Source organism: Cyanistes caeruleus, chromosome 38 (genome assembly GCF_971803275.1).
Source record: "Cyanistes caeruleus chromosome 38, bCyaCae1.hap1.1, whole genome shotgun sequence".
NCBI lineage: Eukaryota > Metazoa > Chordata > Aves > Passeriformes > Paridae > Cyanistes > Cyanistes caeruleus.
Window position 1 is genome coordinate 829,541 of NC_141739.1, and position 18,334 is coordinate 847,874.

General features: G+C 66.9%; 1 protein-coding gene across 1 annotated transcript in view; it reads left to right on the forward strand.

Moving 5' to 3' along the window:
• Positions 1-18,334, forward strand: part of RYR1 (ryanodine receptor 1) — a 172,427-nt gene that overhangs the window by 40,467 nt on the left and 113,626 nt on the right. Inside the window, exons 22-31 of the mRNA XM_086872036.1 lie at positions 513-616; positions 1,541-1,624; positions 2,368-2,527; positions 3,281-3,428; positions 7,003-7,214; positions 9,775-9,949; positions 11,141-11,349; positions 13,171-13,562; positions 15,083-15,209; positions 17,852-18,012. Coding sequence (XP_086728162.1) covers positions 513-616; positions 1,541-1,624; positions 2,368-2,527; positions 3,281-3,428; positions 7,003-7,214; positions 9,775-9,949; positions 11,141-11,349; positions 13,171-13,562; positions 15,083-15,209; positions 17,852-18,012 — 1,772 coding nt within the window. The remainder of the gene's footprint in view (positions 1-512; positions 617-1,540; positions 1,625-2,367; positions 2,528-3,280; positions 3,429-7,002; positions 7,215-9,774; positions 9,950-11,140; positions 11,350-13,170; positions 13,563-15,082; positions 15,210-17,851; positions 18,013-18,334) is intronic.

Consider the following 18,334-nt stretch of genomic DNA (forward strand, 5'->3'; position numbering starts at 1 on the left):
GTTTCACTGGGGGCTCCTTTTGGGGGTCCCAAAGTTCAGATCCATTTTTGGGGGGGGTCCCTTTTTTGGGGGGGGTCCCCGTGTTCAGGAGGTGTTTTTGGGGTGCTCAGGGGGTGTTTTTGGGGTGCTCAGGAGGCGTTTTTGGGGTGCTCAGGGGGTGTTTTCCATTGATCCCTGGCTGCAGTGGGGGCTCCTTTTGGGGGTCCCCAAAGTTCAGATCCATTTTTGGGGGGGGTCCCTTTTTTTGGGGGGGGGGTCCCGGTGTCCAGGAGGTGTTTTTGGGGTGCTGAGGGGGTGTTTTTGGGGTGCTCAGGATGGGTTTTGGGGTGCTGAGGGGTGTTTTTGGGGTGCCCCAGTCTTTGATTCCTTTGATCCCTGGTTTCACTGGGGGCTCCTTTTGGGGGTCCCAAAGTTCAGATCCATTTTTGGGGGGGGTCCCTTTTTTGGGGGGGGGTCCCGGTGTCCAGGAGGTGTTTTTGGGGTGCTGAGGGGGTGTTTTTGGGGTGCCCCAGGTGCGGGATGACGTGCAGCGCCTCCACCCCTGCCTGCTGAGCTTCCACAGCCTCCCCGACCCCGAGCGCGGCTACAACCTCCAGATGTCGGGGGAGACCCTCAAGTGAGGGGGGGTCCCGCGGGTTTGGGGGTGTCCCCCCCCCTCCTTGGGGGTGTCCCTGGTTTGGGGAGGGGTTTTTGGGGTATCACCCCAAAATTGAGTGGGTTTGGGGGTCCCCTCTCTCAGCCTGGGGGGGATTTTGGGGTGGATTTTTTGGGGTGGGGGGGATTTTGGGGTGGGGGGGATTTTGGGGTGGGGGGGATTTTTGGGTGGGGGGGATTTTGGGGGGGATTTTGGGGTGCTGGTTTTTGGGGTGCTGATTTTGAGGTGCTGATTTTTGGGGAGATCTGGGGGTGCTGATTTTTGGGGTGCTGATTTTTGGGGAGATCTGGGGGTGCTGATTTTTGGGGTGCTGATTTTTGGGGTGCTGATTTTTGGGGTGCTGATTTTTGGGGGGTCTTTGGGGGTGCTGATTTTTGGGGTGCTGATTTTTGGGGGGTCTTTGGGGGTGCTGATATTTGGGGAGATTTGGGGGTGCTGATTTTTGGGGTGCTGATTTTTGGGGAGATCTGGGGGTGCTGATTTTTGGGGTGCTGATATTTGGGGAGATTTTGGGGGTGCTGATTTTTGGGGTGCTGATTTTTGGGGAGATTTTGGGGTGCTGATTTTTGGGGTGCTGATATTTGGGGAGATTTTGGGGTGCTGATTTTTGGGGTGCTGGTTTTTGGGGAGATCTGGGGGTGCTGATTTTTGGGGTGCTGATATTTGGGGGGATTTTGGGGTGCTGATTTTTGGGGAGATTTGGGGGTGCTGGTTTTTGGGGAGATTTTTGGGGTGCTGTTTTTTGGGGTGCTGATTTTTGGGGTGCTGATTTTTGGGGAGATCTGGGGGTGCTGATTTTTGGGGTGCTGATTTTTGGGGTGCTGATATTTGGGGAGATTTTGGGGGTGCTGATTTTTGGGGTGCTGATTTTTGGGGTGCCCCCAGGACGCTGCTGGCCCTGGGCTGCCACGTGGGGATGGCGGACGAGAAAGCCGAGGAGAACCTGAAGAAAATCAAACTGCCCAAATCGTGAGTTTGGGGGGGCTCTGGGGGGCTCTGGGGGGCTCTGGGGGGCTCTGGGGGGGTCTGGGGGATCCCAGTTTGGGGGGGGGGATCCCAGTTTGGGGGGGGTATCTCAGTTTGGGGGGGGATCCCAGTTTGGGGGGGGATCCCAGTTTGGGGGGGGTCTCAGTTCCAGTTTGGGGTCCCAGTTTGGGAAATCCCAGTTTTGGTGTCCTGGGGGAGCTTCTGGGGGGTCCTTCCAGGGGTCCCCCGTGGCTGGGGGGAGTTCTGGGGGTCCCGAGGTGCCCCATGGGGGTCCCGAGGTGCCCCAGGGGGGTCCCTCAGGTGTGTCCCCACCTGTCCAACAGGTGAGGGTTGGGTTGGGGTGTCCCAGTTTGGGTTGGGGTGTCCCAGTTTGGGTTGGGGTGTCCCAGTTTGGAGACCATGGAGGGGCTTTGGGGGGTCCTTCCAGGGGTCCCCATGGCTGGGGGGGCTCTGGGGGTCCCGAGGTGCCCTAGGGGGGTCCTGGGGTGCCCCAGGGGGGTCCCTCAGGTGTGTCCCCACCTGTCCAACAGGTGAGGTTTGGGCTGGGGTGTCCCAGTTTGGGTTGGGGTGTCCCAGTTTGGAGACCATGGAGGGGCTTTGGGGAGGGTTTGATGGGTTCCCTGTGGGTGGGGGGTCCCGGGGTGCCCCAGGGGGGTCCCGGGGTGCCCCAGGGGGGTCTCGGGGTGCCCCAGGGGGGTCCCACAGGTGTGTCCCCCCCTCTCCAGGTACACCATGTCCAACGGGTACAAGCCGGCGCCGCTGGACCTGTCCCACGTCCGGCTGACCCCGGCGCAGCTGACCCTGGTGGATCGGCTGGCCGAGAACGGCCACAACGTCTGGGCCCGGGACAGGGTCCAGCAGGGCTGGACCTACAGCACCACCCAGGTGGGACCCCAGACCCCTCTGAGAGACCCCCACCCACCCCAGAGCCCCCCGAACCCCACCGAGAGACCCCCACCCACCCCAGAGCCCCCCAAACCCTCCCTGGGACACCCAAACCCACCCAGGGTGTCCCCAGCAGGGCTGGACCTACAGCACCACCCAGGTGGGACCCCAGACCCCTCTGAGAGGAGACCTCCACCCACCCCAGAGCCCCCCAAACCCCACCGAGAGACCCCCACCCACCCCAGAGCCCCCCAAACCCCACCGAGAGACCCCCACCCACCCCTGAGCCCCCCAAACCCTCCCAGGGACACCCAAACCCCAAGGGACACCCAAACCCACCCAGGGTGTCCCCAGGGTGTCCCCAGCAGGGCTGGACCTACAGCACCACCCAGGTGGGACCCCAGACCCCTCTGAGAGGAGACCCCCACCCACCCCAGAGCCCCCCAAACCCTCTGAGAGACCCCCACCCACCCCAGAGCCCCCCGAAACCCACCGAGAGACCCCCAGACACCACTGAGAGACCCCCACCCACCCCAGAGCCCCCCAAATCCTCCCATGGACACCCCAAACCGCCCCTTGTCCCCTGTGGTGTCCCAGCCCTGTGTCCCCAGGTGTCCCCAGGCCCTGACCACGCTGTCCCCGTGTCCCCAGGGTGTCCCCACACCCCCAGGGCTGTCCCCGTGTCCCCAGGGTGTCCCCAGGGTGTCCCCAGGGTGTCCCCAGGCCCTGACCGCGCTGTCCCCGTGTCCCCAGGACATCAAGAACAAGCGGAACCCTCGGCTGGTCCCCTACAACCTCCTGGACGAGGGGACCAAGGCCACCAACCGCGAGAGCCTGTGCCAGGCCGTGCGGACCCTGCTGGGCTACGGCTACAACATCGAGCCCCCCGACCAGGAGACGCGTGAGTGGGGCCAGGGGACACCTGGGGACACCTGGGGACACCTGGGGACACCTGGGGATGGCTGGGGACACACCTGGGGACAGCTGGGGACACCTGGGGACAGCTGGGGACCATGTGGGGACAGCTGGGGATGGCTGGGGACACCTGGGGATGGCTGGGGACACCTGGGGACACCTGGGGACCATGAGGGGACCATGTGGGGACACCTGGGGACACACCTGGGGACAGCTGGGGACAGCTGGGGATGGCTGGGGATACCTGGGGACACACCTGGGGATGGCTGGGGACGGCTGGGGATGGCTGGGGATGGCTGGGGACACCTGGGGACCATGAGGGGACAGCTGGGGACACCCTGGGGACACCTGGGGATGGCTGGGGACACCTGGGGATGGCTGGGGACAGCTGGGGACAGCTGGGGACACCTGGGGACCATGTGGGGACAGCTGGGGACAGCTGGGGACACCTGGGGACAGCTGGGGATGGCTGGGGACGGCTGGGGACACATGGGGATGGCTGGGGACAGCTGGGGACACCTGGGGACAGCTGGGGACACACCTGGGGGCACCTGGGGACACCTGGGGACACCTGGGGACACCTGGGGATGGCTGGGGATCATCTGGGGGTCCTTCTGGGGACATCTGGGAGCATCTGGGGACATCTGGGGACATTTTGAGGACATCTGGGGACATCTGGGAGGGTTTGGGTGGTCCCCTGACCTCGAGACGCATGAGTGGAGGCTCAGGGGTGCTCTGGGGACGTTTTGGGTCTCTCTGGGCGCAGTTTTTGGGGTTCCGTGTCCCGTTTTTGGGGTCCAGTGTCCCATTTTGGGGTCCCTGGCTGCAGTTTGGGGTCCCTGGGTGCAGTTTGGGGGCTCTGGGTGCAGTTTGGGGGCTCTGGGTGCTCTCTGGGTGCAGTTTGGGTCTCTCTGGGTTCAGTTTTTGGGGTCCAATGTCCCGTTTTTGGGGTCCAATGTCCCATTTTGGGGTCCCTGGGTGCAGTTTGGGGGTTCTGGGTGCAGTTTGGGGGTCCCTGGGTGCTCTCTGGGTGCAGTTTTTGGGGTCCCTGGGTGCAGTTTTTGGGGTGCTGACCCCCCATCTCTCCCCCAGCCTCCCAGGGCTGTGTCCCCGGGGGTCCCCGCGCCCCCCGGCCGCGGCTGTTCCGGGCAGAGCGCAGCTCTGGGTGCAGTTTGGGGGTCCCTGGGTGCAGTTTGGGGGTCTCTGGGTGCAGTTTTTGGGGTCTCTGGGTGCAGTTTGGGGTCTCTGGGTGCAGTTTGGGGTCCCTGGGTGCAGTTTGGGGGCTCTGGGTGCAGTTTGGGGGTCCCTGGGTGCAGTTTTTGGGGTTCCATGTCCCGTTTTTGGGGTGCTGACCCCTCTGCTCTCCCCCAGCCTCCCAGGGCTGTGTCCCCGGGGGTCCCCGCGCCCCCCGGCCGCGGCTGTTCCGGGCAGAGCGCAGCTCTGGGTGCAGTCTGGGGGCTCTGGGTGCAGTTTGGGGTCCCTGGGTGCAGTTTGGGTCTCTCTGGGTGCAGTTTGGGGGTCTCTGGGTGCAGTTTTTGGGGTGCTGACCCCTCTGCTCTCCCCCAGCCTCCCAGGGGTCAGTCCCCGGGGGTCCCCGCGCCCCCCGGCCGCGGCTGTTCCGGGCAGAGCGCAGCTCTGGGTGCAGTTTGGGGGCTCTGGGTGCAGTTTGGGGGCTCTGGGTGCAGTTTGGGGTCCCTGGGTGCAGTTTGGGTCTCTCTGGGTGCAGTTTTTGGAGTGCTGACCCCCCATCTCTCCCCCAGCCTCCCAGGGCTGTGTCCCCGGGGGTCCCCGCGCCCCCCGGCCGCGGCTGTTCCGGGCAGAGCGCAGCTCGGGGTGCAGTCTGGGGGTCCCTGGGTGCAGTTTTTGGGGTCCCTGGGTGCAGTTTTTGGGGTTCAATGTCCCGTTTTTGGGGTGCTGACCCCTCTGCTCTCCCCCAGCCTCCCAGGGCTGTGTCCCCGGGGGTCCCCGCGCCCCCCGGCCGCGGCTGTTCCGGGCAGAGCGCAGCTCTGGGTGCTCTCTGGGTCTCTCTGGGTGCAGTTTGGGTCTCTCTGGGTGCAGTTTTTGGGTCTCTCTGGGTGCAGTTTTTGGGGTGCTGACCCCCCATCTCTCCCCCAGCCTCCCAGGGGTCAGTTCCCGGGGGTCCCCGCGCCCCCCGGCCGCGGCTGTTCCGGGCAGAGCGCAGCTCGGGGTGCAGTTTGGGGGCTCTGGGTGCAGTTTGGGTCTCTCTGGGTGCAGTTTGGGGGCTCTGGGTGCAGTTTGGGGGCTCTGGGTGCAGTTTGGGGTCCCTGGGTGCAGTTTGGGTCTCTCTGGGTGCAGTTTTTGGAGTGCTGACCCCCCATGTCTCCCCCAGCCTCCCAGGGCTGTGTCCCCGGGGGTCCCCGCGCCCCCCGGCCGCGGCTGTTCCGGGCAGAGCGCAGCTCGGGGTGCAGTCTGGGGGTCCCTGGGTGCAGTTTTTGGGGTCCCTGGGTGCAGTTTTTGGGGTTCAATGTCCCGTTTTTGGGGTGCTGACCCCTCTGCTCTCCCCCAGCCTCCCAGGGGTCAGTCCCCGGGGGTCCCCGCGCCCCCCGGCCGCGGCTGTTCCGGGCAGAGCGCAGCTCGGGGTGCAGTTTGGGGTCTCTGGGTGCAGTTTGGGGGCTCTGGGTGCTCTCTGGGTCTCTCTGGGTGCAGTTTTTGGGGTGCTGACCCCCCATCTCTCCCCCAGCCTCCCAGGGCTGTGTCCCCGGGGGTCCCCGCGCCCCCCGGCCGCGGCTGTTCCGGGCAGAGCGCAGCTCGGGGTGCTGTTTGGGGTCCCTGGGTGCAGTTTGGGGGTCCCTGGGTGCAGTTTGGGGGCTCTGGGTGCAGTTTGGGGGCTCTGGGTGCAGTTTGGGGGCTCTGGGTGCAGTTTGGGGTCCCTGGGTGCAGTTTTTGGGGTCTCTGGGTGCAGTTTGGGGTCCCTGGGTGCAGTTTGGGGGCTCTGGGTGCTCTCTGGGTGCAGTTTTTGGGGTGCTGACCCCTCTGCTCTCCCCCAGCCTCCCAGGGGTCAGTCCCCGGGGGTCCCCGCGCCCCCCGGCCGCGGCTGTTCCGGGCAGAGCGCAGCTCTGGGTGCAGTTTGGGTCTCTCTGGGTGCAGTCTGGGGTCCCTGGGTGCTCTCTGGGTGCAGTTTTTGGGGTCTCTGGGTGCAGTTTTTGGGGTGCTGACCCCCCATCTCTCCCCCAGCCTCCCAGGGGTCAGTCCCCGGGGGTCCCCGCGCCCCCCGGCCGCGGCTGTTCCGGGCAGAGCGCAGCTCGGGGTGCTCTCTGGGTGCAGTTTGGGGGCTCTGGGTGCTCTCTGGGTGCAGTTTTTGGGGTTCCATGTCCCGTTTTTGGGGTGCTGACCCCTCTGCTCTCCCCCCCAGCCTCCCAGGGGTCAGTCCCCGGGGGTCCCCGCGCCCCCCGGCCGCGGCTGTTCCGGGCAGAGCGCAGCTCTGGGTGCAGTTTGGGTCTCTCTGGGTGCAGTCTGGGGTCCCTGGGTGCTCTCTGGGTGCAGTTTTTGGGGTCTCTGGGTGCAGTTTTTGGGGTGCTGACCCCCCATCTCTCCCCCAGCCTCCCAGGGGTCAGTCCCCGGGGGTCCCCGCGCCCCCCGGCCGCGGCTGTTCCGGGCAGAGCGCAGCTCGGCCGTGCGCAGCGGCCGTTGGTATTTCGAGTTCCAGGCCGTCACCCCCGGCGAGATGCGCGTGGGCTGGGCCCGGCCCGGGCTGCGCCCCGACACCGAGCTGGGCTCCGACGACATGGCCTTCGTCTTCAACGGGCACAGGGTGAGCTCGGGGGACACTGGGGACACTCAGGGGACACTCAGGGGACATGGGGGGGACATTGGGGGACATGGGGGGGACATGGCCTTCGTCTTCAACGGGCACCGGGTGAGTTCGGGGGACACTCAGGGGACATGGGGGACACTCGGGGGACATGGGGGGACATGGGGGGACATGGCCTTCGTCTTCAACGGGCACCGGGTGAGCTCGGGGGACACTCAGGGGACATGGGGGACACTTGGGGACACTCAGGGGACACTCAGGGGACATGGGGGGACATGGCCTTCGTCTTCAACGGGCACCGGGTGAGCTCGGGGGACACTCAGGGGACATGGGGGGACATGGAGGGGACATTGGGGACACTCAGGGGACACTGGGGACACTCAGGGGACATTGGGGGGACATGGCCTTCGTCTTCAACGGGCACCGGGTGAGTTCGGGGGACATTGGGGACACTCGGGGGACATGGGGGGACATGGCCTTCGTCTTCAACGGGCACCGGGTGAGCTCGGGGGACACTGGGGACACTCAGGGGACATTGGGGACACTCAGGGGACATGGGGGGACATGGCCTTCGTCTTCAACGGGCACCGGGTGAGCTCGGGGGACACTGGGGACACTCAGGGGACATTGGGGACACTCAGGGGACATGGGGGACACTGAGGGGACATTGGGGACACTCAGGGGACATGGGGGGACATGGGGGGGACATGGCCTTCGTCTTCAACGGGCACAGGGTGAGCTCGGGGGACACTGGGGACACTCAGGGGACATTGGGGACACTCAGGGGACATGGGGGGGACATGGGGGGACATGGGGGAGACATGGCTTTTGTCTTCAACGGGCACCGGGTGAGCTCGGGGGACACTCAGGGGACACTCAGGGGACATTGGGGACACTTGGGGACACTCAGGGGACACTCAGGGGACATGGGGGGACATGGCCTTCGTCTTCAACGGGCACCGGGTGAGCTCGGGGGACACTCGGGGGACATTGGGGACACTCAGGGGACACTCAGGGGACATGGGGGGACATGGCCTTCGTCTTCAACGGGCACCGGGTGAGCTCGGGGGACACTCAGGGGACACTCAGGGGACATTGGGGACACTCAGGGGACATTGGGGACACTCGGGGGACATGGGGGGGACATGGCCTTCGTCTTCAACGGGCACCGGGTGAGCTCGGGGGACACTCAGGGGACACTCAGGGGACATGTGGGGACATTGGGGACACTCAGGGGACACTCAGGGGATATGGGGGGACATGGAGGGGACATTGGGGACACTCAGGGACACTCAGGGGACATGGGGGGACATGGGGGGGACACTCAGGGGACATGGGTGGGACATGGCCTTTGTCTTCAACGGGCACAGGGTGAGCTCGGGGGACACTCAGGGGACACTCAGGGACACACGGGGGACGTTTGGGCAGCCCTGGCAGTGGGGGGACATTGTGTGACCCCTGTGACCCCTGTGTGTTCTCAATGTCCCCAATGTCCCCCTGTGTCCCCAATGTCCCCAGGCCCAGCGGTGGCACGTGGGTGGCGAGTCCTTTGGCCGCTCCTGGCAGGCCGGGGACGTGGTGGGGCCCTGTGACCCCTGAGTGACCCCAATGTCCCCAATGTCCCCTGTGACCCCTGTGTGACCCTGAGTGTCCCCAATGTCCCCAGGCCCAGCGGTGGCACGTGGGTGGCGAGTCCTTTGGCCGCTCCTGGCAGGCCGGGGACGTGGTGGGGCCCTGTGACCCCTGTGTGACCCCAATGTCCCCAATGTCCCCAATGTCCCCAATGTCCCCTGTGACCCCTGTGTGACCCTGAGTGTCCCCAATGTCCCCAGGCCCAGCGGTGGCACGTGGGTGGCGAGTCCTTTGGCCGCTCCTGGCAGGCCGGGGACGTGGTGGGGCCCTGTGACCCCTGAGTGACCCCTGTGTGACCCCTGTGACCCCTGTGTGACCCCAATGTCCCCAATGTCCCCAGGCCCAGCGGTGGCACGTGGGTGGCGAGTCCTTTGGCCGCTCCTGGCAGGCCGGGGACGTGGTGGGGCCCTGTGACCCCTGAGTGACCCCAATGTCCCCAATGTCTCCAATGTCCCCCAATGTCCCCAATGTCCTCCTGTGTCCCCAATGTCCCCAGGCCCAGCGGTGGCACGTGGGTGGCGAGTCCTTTGGCCGCTCCTGGCAGGCCGGGGACGTGGTGGGGCCCTGTGACCCCTGTGTGACCCCAATGTCCCCAATGTCTCCAATGTCCCCCAATGTCCCCAATGTCCTCCTGTGTCCCCAATGTCCCCAGGCCCAGCGGTGGCACGTGGGTGGCGAGTCCTTTGGCCGCTCCTGGCAGGCCGGGGACGTGGTGGGGCCCTGTGACCCCTGAGTGACCCCAATGTCCCCAATGTCCCCTGTGACCCTGAGTGTCCCCAATGTCCCCAGGCCCAGCGGTGGCACGTGGGTGGCGAGTCCTTTGGCCGCTCCTGGCAGGCCGGGGACGTGGTGGGGCCCTGTGACCCCTGTGACCTCTGTGTGACCCCTGTGACCCCTGTGTGACCCTGAGTGTCCCCAATGTCCCCAGGCCCAGCGGTGGCACGTGGGTGGCGAGTCCTTTGGCCGCTCCTGGCAGGCCGGGGACGTGGTGGGCTGCCTGATCGACCTGGGCGAGTGCCACATGAGCTTCACCCTCAACGGGGAGGTGCTGATCGGGGACGGTGGCTCCGAGGTGGCCTTCAGGGACTTCGACGTGGGGGACGGTGAGAGGGGAGGGGGTCCCGCTGCGGGGGTCTCTGGGGAGGGGGGAGGGGGTGAAACCCCCCCGGTGTCACCCGAGGGTGGGGTGGGGCAGGAGGGGATTGAGCCTGGGGTGGGGCTGGGGGCTCTGGGGGTGGGTCTGGGGGCACCTTGTGCTCCTTGGGGTGGGTCTGGGGGCACGCTGGGGGCTCTGGGGTGGGGCTGGGGGCTCTGGGGGTGGGTCTGGGGTCTCTGGGGTGGGTTTGGGCACCCTGGGGTGGGTCTGGGGTCTCTGGGGGTGGGTTTGGGCACCCTGGGGTGGGTCTGGGGTCTCTGGGGGTGGGTCTGGGGTCTCTGGGGGTGGGTTTGGGCACCCTGGGATGGGTCTGGGGGCACCCTGGGGTGGGGCTGGGGGCTCTGGGGTGGGTCTGGGGGCACCTTGTGCTCCTTGGGGTGGGTCTGGGGGCACGCTGGGGTCTCTGGGGGTGGGTCTGGGGTCTCTGGGGGTGGGTTTGGCATCTCTGGGGGTGGGTCTGGGGTCTCTGGGGGTGGGTTTGGGCACCCTGAGGTGGGTCTGGGGGCACCCTGGGGTGGGGCTGGGGGCTCTGGGGTGGGGCTGGGGGCACCCTGTGCTCCTTGGGGTGGGTCTGGGGGCACCCTGGGGTCTCTGGGGGTGGGTCTGGGGTCTCTGGGGGTGGGTTTGGCATCTCTGGGGGTGGGGCTGGGGTCTCTGGGGGTGGGTTTGGGCACCCTGGGGTGGGTCTGGGGGCACCCTGGGGTGGGGCTGGGGGCTCTGGGGTGGGGCTGGGGGCACCTTGTGCTCCTTGGGGTGGGTCTGGGGGCACGCTGGGGGCTCTGGGGGTGGGTCTGGGGTCTCTGGGGTGGGTTTGGGCACCCTGGAGTGGGTCTGGGGGCACCCTGGGGTGGGTCTGGGGTCTCTGGGGGTGGTTTTGGGGGCTCTGGGGGTGGGTTTGGGGGCTCTGGGGTGGGTTTGGGCACCCTGGGGTGGGTCTGGGGGCTCTGAGGTGGGTCTGGGGTCTCAGTGCTGACCCCTCCCCATTCCCCCAGGCTTTGTCCCGGTGTGCAGCCTGGGGCTGGGCCAGGAGGGGCACCTGAACCTGGGCCAGGACGTGGGGCTGGGGGCTCTGGGGGTGGGTTTGGGGGCTCTGGGCTGGGTCTGGGGTCTCAGTGCTGACCCCTCCCCATTCCCCCAGGCTTTGTCCCGGTGTGCAGCCTGGGGCTGGGCCAGGAGGGGCACCTGAACCTGGGCCAGGACGTGGGGACCCTGCGCTACTTCGGCATCTGCGGCCTCCAGGAGGGCTACGAGCCCTTCGCCATCAACATGAAACGTCCCATCGCGCTCTGGTTCAGCCACAGCCTGCCCCAGTTCATCCCCGTGCCCCCCGAGCACCCCCAGCTCGAGGTGAGGGCTCTGGGGGGCTCTGGGGAGGGCTCTGGGGGGTCTGGGGAGGGGTCTGGGGGGGTCTGGGGGGGGTTTGGGGGGGTTTGGGGGGTCCCCATCGCGCTCTGGTTCAGCCACAGCCTGCCCCAGTTCATCCCCGTGCCCCCCGAGCACCCCCAGCTCGAGGTGAGGGCTCTGGGGGGTCTGGGGAGGGGTCTCGGGGGGGTTTGGGGGGTCCCCATCGCGCTCTGGTTCAGCCACAGCCTGCCCCAGTCCATGCCAATGTCACCCCAATGTCCCCCCAGTGTCCCCTGTCCCCAGGTGACACGCGTGGACGGCACCGTGGACACCCCAATGTCCCCCCAATGTCCCCCCAATGTCACCAGTGTCCCCCCCCCGTCCCCAGGTGACGCGCGTGGACGGCACCGTGGACACCCCAATGTCCCCCCAATGTCCCCCCACTGTCCCCTGTCCCCAGGTGACGCGCGTGGACGACACTGTGGACACCCCAATGTCCCCCCAATGTCACCAGTGTCCCCCCAATGTCCCCCCACTGTCCCCCCAGTGTCACCCTAATGTCCCTGTCCCCAGGTGACGCGCGTGGACGGCACCATGGATGCCCCAATGTCCCCCCAGTGTCCCCCCAGTGTCACCAGTGTCACCCCAATGTCCCCCCAATGTCCCCCCAATGTCCCCCCAGTGTCACCCTAATGTCCCTGTCCCCAGGTGACGCGCGTGGACGGCACCGTGGACACCCCAATGTCACCCCAATGTCCCCCCAATGTCACCTGTGTCCCCCCCCGTCCCCAGGTGACGCGCGTGGACGGCACCGTGGACACCCCAGTGTCCCCCCAAAGTCCCCCCAATGTCACCCCAATGTCCCCCCACTGTCCCCTGTCCCCAGGTGACCCGCGCGGACGGCACCGTGGATGCCCCAATGTCCCCCCAAAGTCCCCCCAGTGTCACCAGTGTCCCCCCAATGTCACCCTGCTGTCCCCTGTCCCCAGGTGACGCGCGTGGACGGCACCGTGGACACCCCAGTGTCCCCCCAATGTCCCCCCAATGTCACCTGTGTCCCCCCCCGTCCCCAGGTGACGCGCGTGGACGGCACCGTGGACACCCCAGTGTCCCCCCAATGTCCCCCCAATGTCCCCCCAATGTCCCCCCACTGTCCCCTGTCCCCAGGTGACGCGCGTGGACGGCACCGTGGATGCCCCAATGTCCCCCCAGTGTCCCCCCGGTGTCCCCCCAGTGTCCCCCCAATGTCCCCCCACTGTCCCCTGTCCCCAGGTGACCCGCGTGGACGGCACTGTGGACACCCCAATGTCCCCCCAATGTCACCAGTGTCCCCCCACTGTCCCCAGGTGACGCGCGCGGACGGCACCGTGGACACCCCAATGTCCCCCCAATGTCCCCCCAATGTCCCCCCAATGTCCCCCCAGTGTCACCCCAATGTCCCCCCACTGTCCCCTGTCCCCAGGTGACGCGTGTGGACGACACTGTGGACACCCCAATGTCACCCCAGTGTCCCCCCAATGTCCCCCCAGTGTCCCCCCAATGTCCCCTCACTGTCCCCTGTCCCCAGGTGACGCGCGTGGACGGCACCGTGGACACCCCAGTGTCCCCCCAGTGTCACCCTAATGTCCCTGTCCCCAGGTGACGCGCGTGGACGGCACCGTGGACACCCCAATGTCCCCCCAAAGTCCCCCCAATGTCACCCCAATGTCCCCCCACTGTCCCCTGTCCCCAGGTGACGCGCGTGGACGGCACCGTGGATGCCCCAATGTCCCCCCAAAGTCCCCCCAGTGTCACCAGTGTCCCCCCACTGTCCCCTGTCCCCAGGTGACGCGCGTGGACGGCACCGTGGACGCCCCCCCGTGCCTGCGCCTGTCCCACCGCAGCTCCGGGACCCCCGCCGCGCCCCCCGAGCTGCATTTCCTGCGCCTCAGCCTCCCGGTGCAGTTCCACCCCACCTTCCGCTGCACCCCCGGGACCACCCCCCTGCCCCAGGCGCCCCCCCCGGAGCCCCCCGAGGAGGGCAGCGCGGACCCCCTGTCCGAGTTCGAGCGGCTGCGGCGATCGGCCGGGCCCCGCGGCGCCGAGGGAGAGGAGGGGGGCGAGAAGGGGGGGGCGGGGGGCGCGGCCCCCTCCCCAGCCAGCGCGGCCCCCCGGGAGCAGCCCCGGGGGGAGAACGAGAAGGACGCGACCACCGAGAAGGGGAAGACGAGGAGGGGGTGAGTGGGGAGGGGGAGTCATGGGTGGGGGTCCCCAGTCCATGAGGGGCCCCAAAAGGGGGGGTGGTCATGGGTGGGGGTCTCCAAAAGGGGGTGGTGGTCTTTGTTGGGGGGGCTGAAAGGGGGTGGTGGTCATTGGTGGGGGGCTTTGGGATCCCCAAAAGGGGGTGGTGGTCATTGTTGGGGGCCTGGGGGTCCCCAAAAGAGGGTGGTGGTCATTGTGGGGGGCCTGGGGGTCCCCAAAAGGGGGTGGTGGTCATTGTGGGGGGCCTGGGGGTCCCCAAAAGAGGGTGGTGGTCATTGTGGGGGGCCTGGGGGTCTTCAAAAGGGGGTGGTGGTCATTGTGGGGGGCCTGGGGGTCCCCAAAAGGGGGTGGTGGTCATTGTTGGGGGGCTGAAAGGGGTGGGGGGTCATTGGTGGGGGGTCCCCAATCCATGAGGGTCCCCAAAAGGGGGTGGTGGTCATTGTTGGGGGGCCTGGGGGTCCCCAAAAGGGGGTGGTGGTCATTGCTGGGGGCCTGAAAGGGGTGGGGGGTCATTGGTGGGGGGTCCCCAATCCATGAGGGTCCCCAAAAGGGGGTGGTGGTCATTGTTGGGGGGCCTGGGGGTCTTCAAAAGGGGGTGGTGGTCATTGTTGGGGGGCCTGGGGGTCCCCAAAAGGGGGTGGTGGTCATTGTTGGGGGGCCTGGGGGTCCCCAAAAGGGGGTGGTGGTCATTGTTGGGGGGCCTGGGGGTCCCCAAAAGGGGGTGGTGGTCATTGTTGGGGGGCTGAAAGGGGTGGGGGGTCATTGGTGGGGGGTCCCCAATCCATGAGGGTCCCCAAAAGGGGGTGGTGGTCATTGTTGGGGGCCTGGGGGTCCCCAAAAGGGGGTGGTGGTCATTGGTGGGGTCCCCAAAAGGGGGTGGTGGTCATTGTTGGGGGGCCTGGGGGTCCCCAAAAGGGGGTGGTGGTCATTGGTGGGGTCCCCAAAAGGGGGTGGTGGTCATTGGTGGGGGGCCTGGGGGTCCTCAAAAGGGGGTGGTGGTCATTGTTGGGGGGCCTGGGGGTCCCCAAAAGGGGATGGTGGTCATTGTTGGGGGGCTGAAAGGGGTGGGGGGTCATTGGTGGGGGGGTCCCCAATCCATGAGGGTCCCCAAAAGGGGGTGGTGGTCATTGTGGGGGGCCTGGGGGTCCCCAAAAGGGGGTGGTGGTCATTGTTGGGGGGCCTGGGGGTCCCCAAAAGGGGGTGGTGGTCATTGTGGGGGGCCTGGGGGTCCCCAAAAGAGGGTGGTGGTCATTGTGGGGGGCCTGGGGGTCCTCAAAAGGGGGTGGTGGTCATTGTGGGGGGGCCTGGGGGTCTTCAAAAGGGGGTGGTGGTCATTGTTGGGGGGCCTGGGGGTCCCCAAAAGGGGGTGACAGCCATCGCTGAGGGTCCCTGAGTGACTCCAGGCTGGCCGCTGAGGGGTGTCAGGGGTTCCCTGGGTGTTGGGGGGTTCCCCGGGGGTCCCCAAAGCGGGGTGACCCCCCCGGTGCCCCCCCAGGTTCCTGTTCAAGGGCCGCAAGACCCCGTTTGCGCCCCCCCCCGCGCCCCCCCCCGTGCCCCGGCTGGAGGAGGACGTGGTGCCCGACGAGCGCGACGACCCCGAGGTCATCATGAACACCACCACGGTACGGGACCCCCAAAAACCCCCTGGGACCCCCAAACCCCAACCCCTGAGACCCCTGAGACCCCCAAACCCAAACCCCTGAGACCCCTGAGACCCCCAAACCCAAACCCCTGAGACCCCTGAGACCCCCAAACCCCAACCCCTGAGACCCCCAAACCCCTGAGACCCCTGAGACCCCTGAGACCCCTGAGACCCCCAAACCCAAACCCCTGAGACCCCCAAACCCAAATCCCTGAGACCCCTGAGACCCCCAAACCCCTGAGACCCCTGAGACCCCCAAACCCCAACCCCTGAGACCCCTGAGACCCCCAAACCCCTGAGACCCCTGAGACCCCCAAACCCCAACCCCTGAGACCCCGAGGTCATCATGAACACCACCACCGTACGGAACCCCCAAAAACCCCCTGGGACCCCCAAACCCAAACCCCTGAGACCCCCAAACCCCAACCCCTGAGACCCCCAAAAACCCCTGGGACCCCCAAACCCCTGACCGTGTCCCTGATGGTGTCCCCATGTCCCTGACGGTGTCCCCCCCATGTCCCTGATGTGTCCTCATGTCCCTGACGATGTCCCCATGTCCCTGACCGTGTCCCCCCCGTGTCCCTGACGGTGTCCCCATGTCCCTGACGGTGTCCCCGACGGTGTCCCCATGTCCCTGACGGTGTCCCTGACGGTGTCCCCGTGTCCCTGACGGTGTCCCCATGTCCCTGATGGTGTCCCCGTGTCCCTGACGGTGTCCCCATGTCCCTGACGGTGTCCCCATGTCCCTGACGGTGTCCCCCCCGTGTCCCCCCCAGTACTACTTCTCGGTGCGGCTGTTTGCGGGGCAGGAGCCGGGCAGTGCCTGGGTGGGCTGGGTCACCCCTGTGTCCCTGTGTCCCTGACGGTGTCCCCGTGTCCCTGACGGTGTCACCGTGTCCCTGACGGTGTCCCCGTGTCCCTGACGGTGTCACCGTGTCCCTGACCGTGTCCCCGTGTCCCTGACGGTGTCCCCGTGTCCCTGACGGTGTCCCTGACCGTGTCCCCCCCGTGTCCCCCCCAGTACTACTTCTCGGTGCGGCTGTTTGCGGGGCAGGAGCCGGGCAGTGCCTGGGTGGGCTGGGTCACCTCTGTGTCCCCGTGTCCCTGATGGTGTCACCGTGTCCCTGACGGTGTCACCGTGTCCCTGACGGTGTCACCGTGTCCCTGACGGTGTCCCTGACCGTGTCCCCCCCGTGTCCCCCCCAGTACTACTTCTCGGTGCGGCTGTTTGCGGGGCAGGAGCCGGGCAGTGCCTGGGTGGGCTGGGTCACCCCTGTGTCCCTGTGTCCCTGACGGTGTCACCGTGTCCCTGACGGTGTCCCCCCCGTGTCCCTGATGGTGTCCCCATGTCCCTGACGGTGTCCCTGTGTCCCTGACTGTGTCCCTGACGGTGTCCCCCCCGTGTCCCCCCCAGTACTACTTCTCGGTGCGGCTGTTTGCGGGGCAGGAGCCGGGCAGTGCCTGGGTGGGCTGGGTCACCTCTGTGTCCCTGTGTCCCTGATGGTGTCCCCATGTCCCTGACGGTGTCACCATGTCCCTGACGGTGTCCCTGACCGTGTCCCCCCCATTTCCCCCCCCCAGTACTACTTCTCGGTGCGGCTGTTTGCGGGGCAGGAGCCGGGCAGTGCCTGGGTGGGCTGGGTCACCCCTGTGTCCCTGTGTCCCTGACGGTGTCCCCATGTCCCTGACGGTGTCACCGTGTCCCTGACGGTGTCCCCATGTCCCTGACGGTGTCCCTGACGGTGTCCCCCCCGTGTCCCCCCCAGTACTACTTCTCGGTGCGGCTGTTTGCGGGGCAGGAGCCGGGCAGTGCCTGGGTGGGCTGGGTCACCCCTGTGTCCCCATGTCCCTGACGGTGTCCCCGTGTCCCTGACGGTGTCCCCCTGTCCCTGACAGTGTCCCTGACCGTGTCCCCCCCCGTGTCCCCCCCAGTACTACTTCTCGGTACGGCTGTTTGCGGGGCAGGAGCCGGGCAGTGCCTGGGTGGGCTGGGTCACCCCTGTGTCCCCGTGTCCCTGACGGTGTCACCGTGTCCCTGACTGTGTCACCGTGTCCCTGACGGTGTCCCCGTGTCCCTGACAGTGTCCCTGACCGTGTCCCCCCCGTGTCCCCCCCAGTACTACTTCTCGGTGCGGCTGTTTGCGGGGCAGGAGCCGGGCAGTGCCTGGGTGGGCTGGGTCACCCCTGTGTCCCCGTGTCCCTGACGGTGTCACCATGTCCCTGACCGTGTCCCCGTGTCCCTGACGGTGTCCCCATGTCCCTGACGGTGTCCCTGACCGTGTCCCCCCCGTGTCCCCCCCCAGTACTACTTCTCGGTGCGGCTGTTTGCGGGGCAGGAGCCGGGCAGTGCCTGGGTGGGCTGGGTCACCCCTGTGTCCCTGTGTCCCTGACGGTGTCCCCGTGTCCCTGACGGTGTCACCATGTCCCTGATGGTGTCCCTGACCGTGTCCCCCCCATTTCCCCCCCCAGTACTACTTCTCGGTGCGGCTGTTTGCGGGGCAGGAGCCGGGCAGTGCCTGGGTGGGCTGGGTCACCCCTGTGTCCCTGAGTCCCTGACGGTGTCACCGTGTCCCTGATGGTGTCACCGTGTCCCTGACGGTGTCCCCCCCGTGTCCCCCCCAGTACTACTTCTCGGTGCGGCTGTTTGCGGGGCAGGAGCCGGGCAGTGCCTGGGTGGGCTGGGTCACCCCCCACTTCCACCAGCACGACCCCGACTTTGAGCTGGCGCGGGTGCGCAGCGTCACCGTCACCATGGGCGACGAGCGCGGCAACGTGCACGACAGGTACCCCCAGAGGGGACCCCGGGGGGGACCCCAAATGGGACCCCAAATGGGGACACGGATGGGATCCGGAATGGGAACGGGAATGGGAACGGGAATGGGAACGGGAATGGGAACGGGAACGGGAACATGAACGGGAACGGGAACGTGAACGGGAACGGGAATGGGAACGGGAATGGGAACGGGAATGGGAACGGGAACGGGAACGGGAATGGGAACGTGAATGGGAACGGGAATGGGAACGGGAATGGGAACGTGAATGGGAACGGGAATGGGAACGGGAATGGGAACGGGAATGGGAACGTGAATGGGAACGGGAATGGGA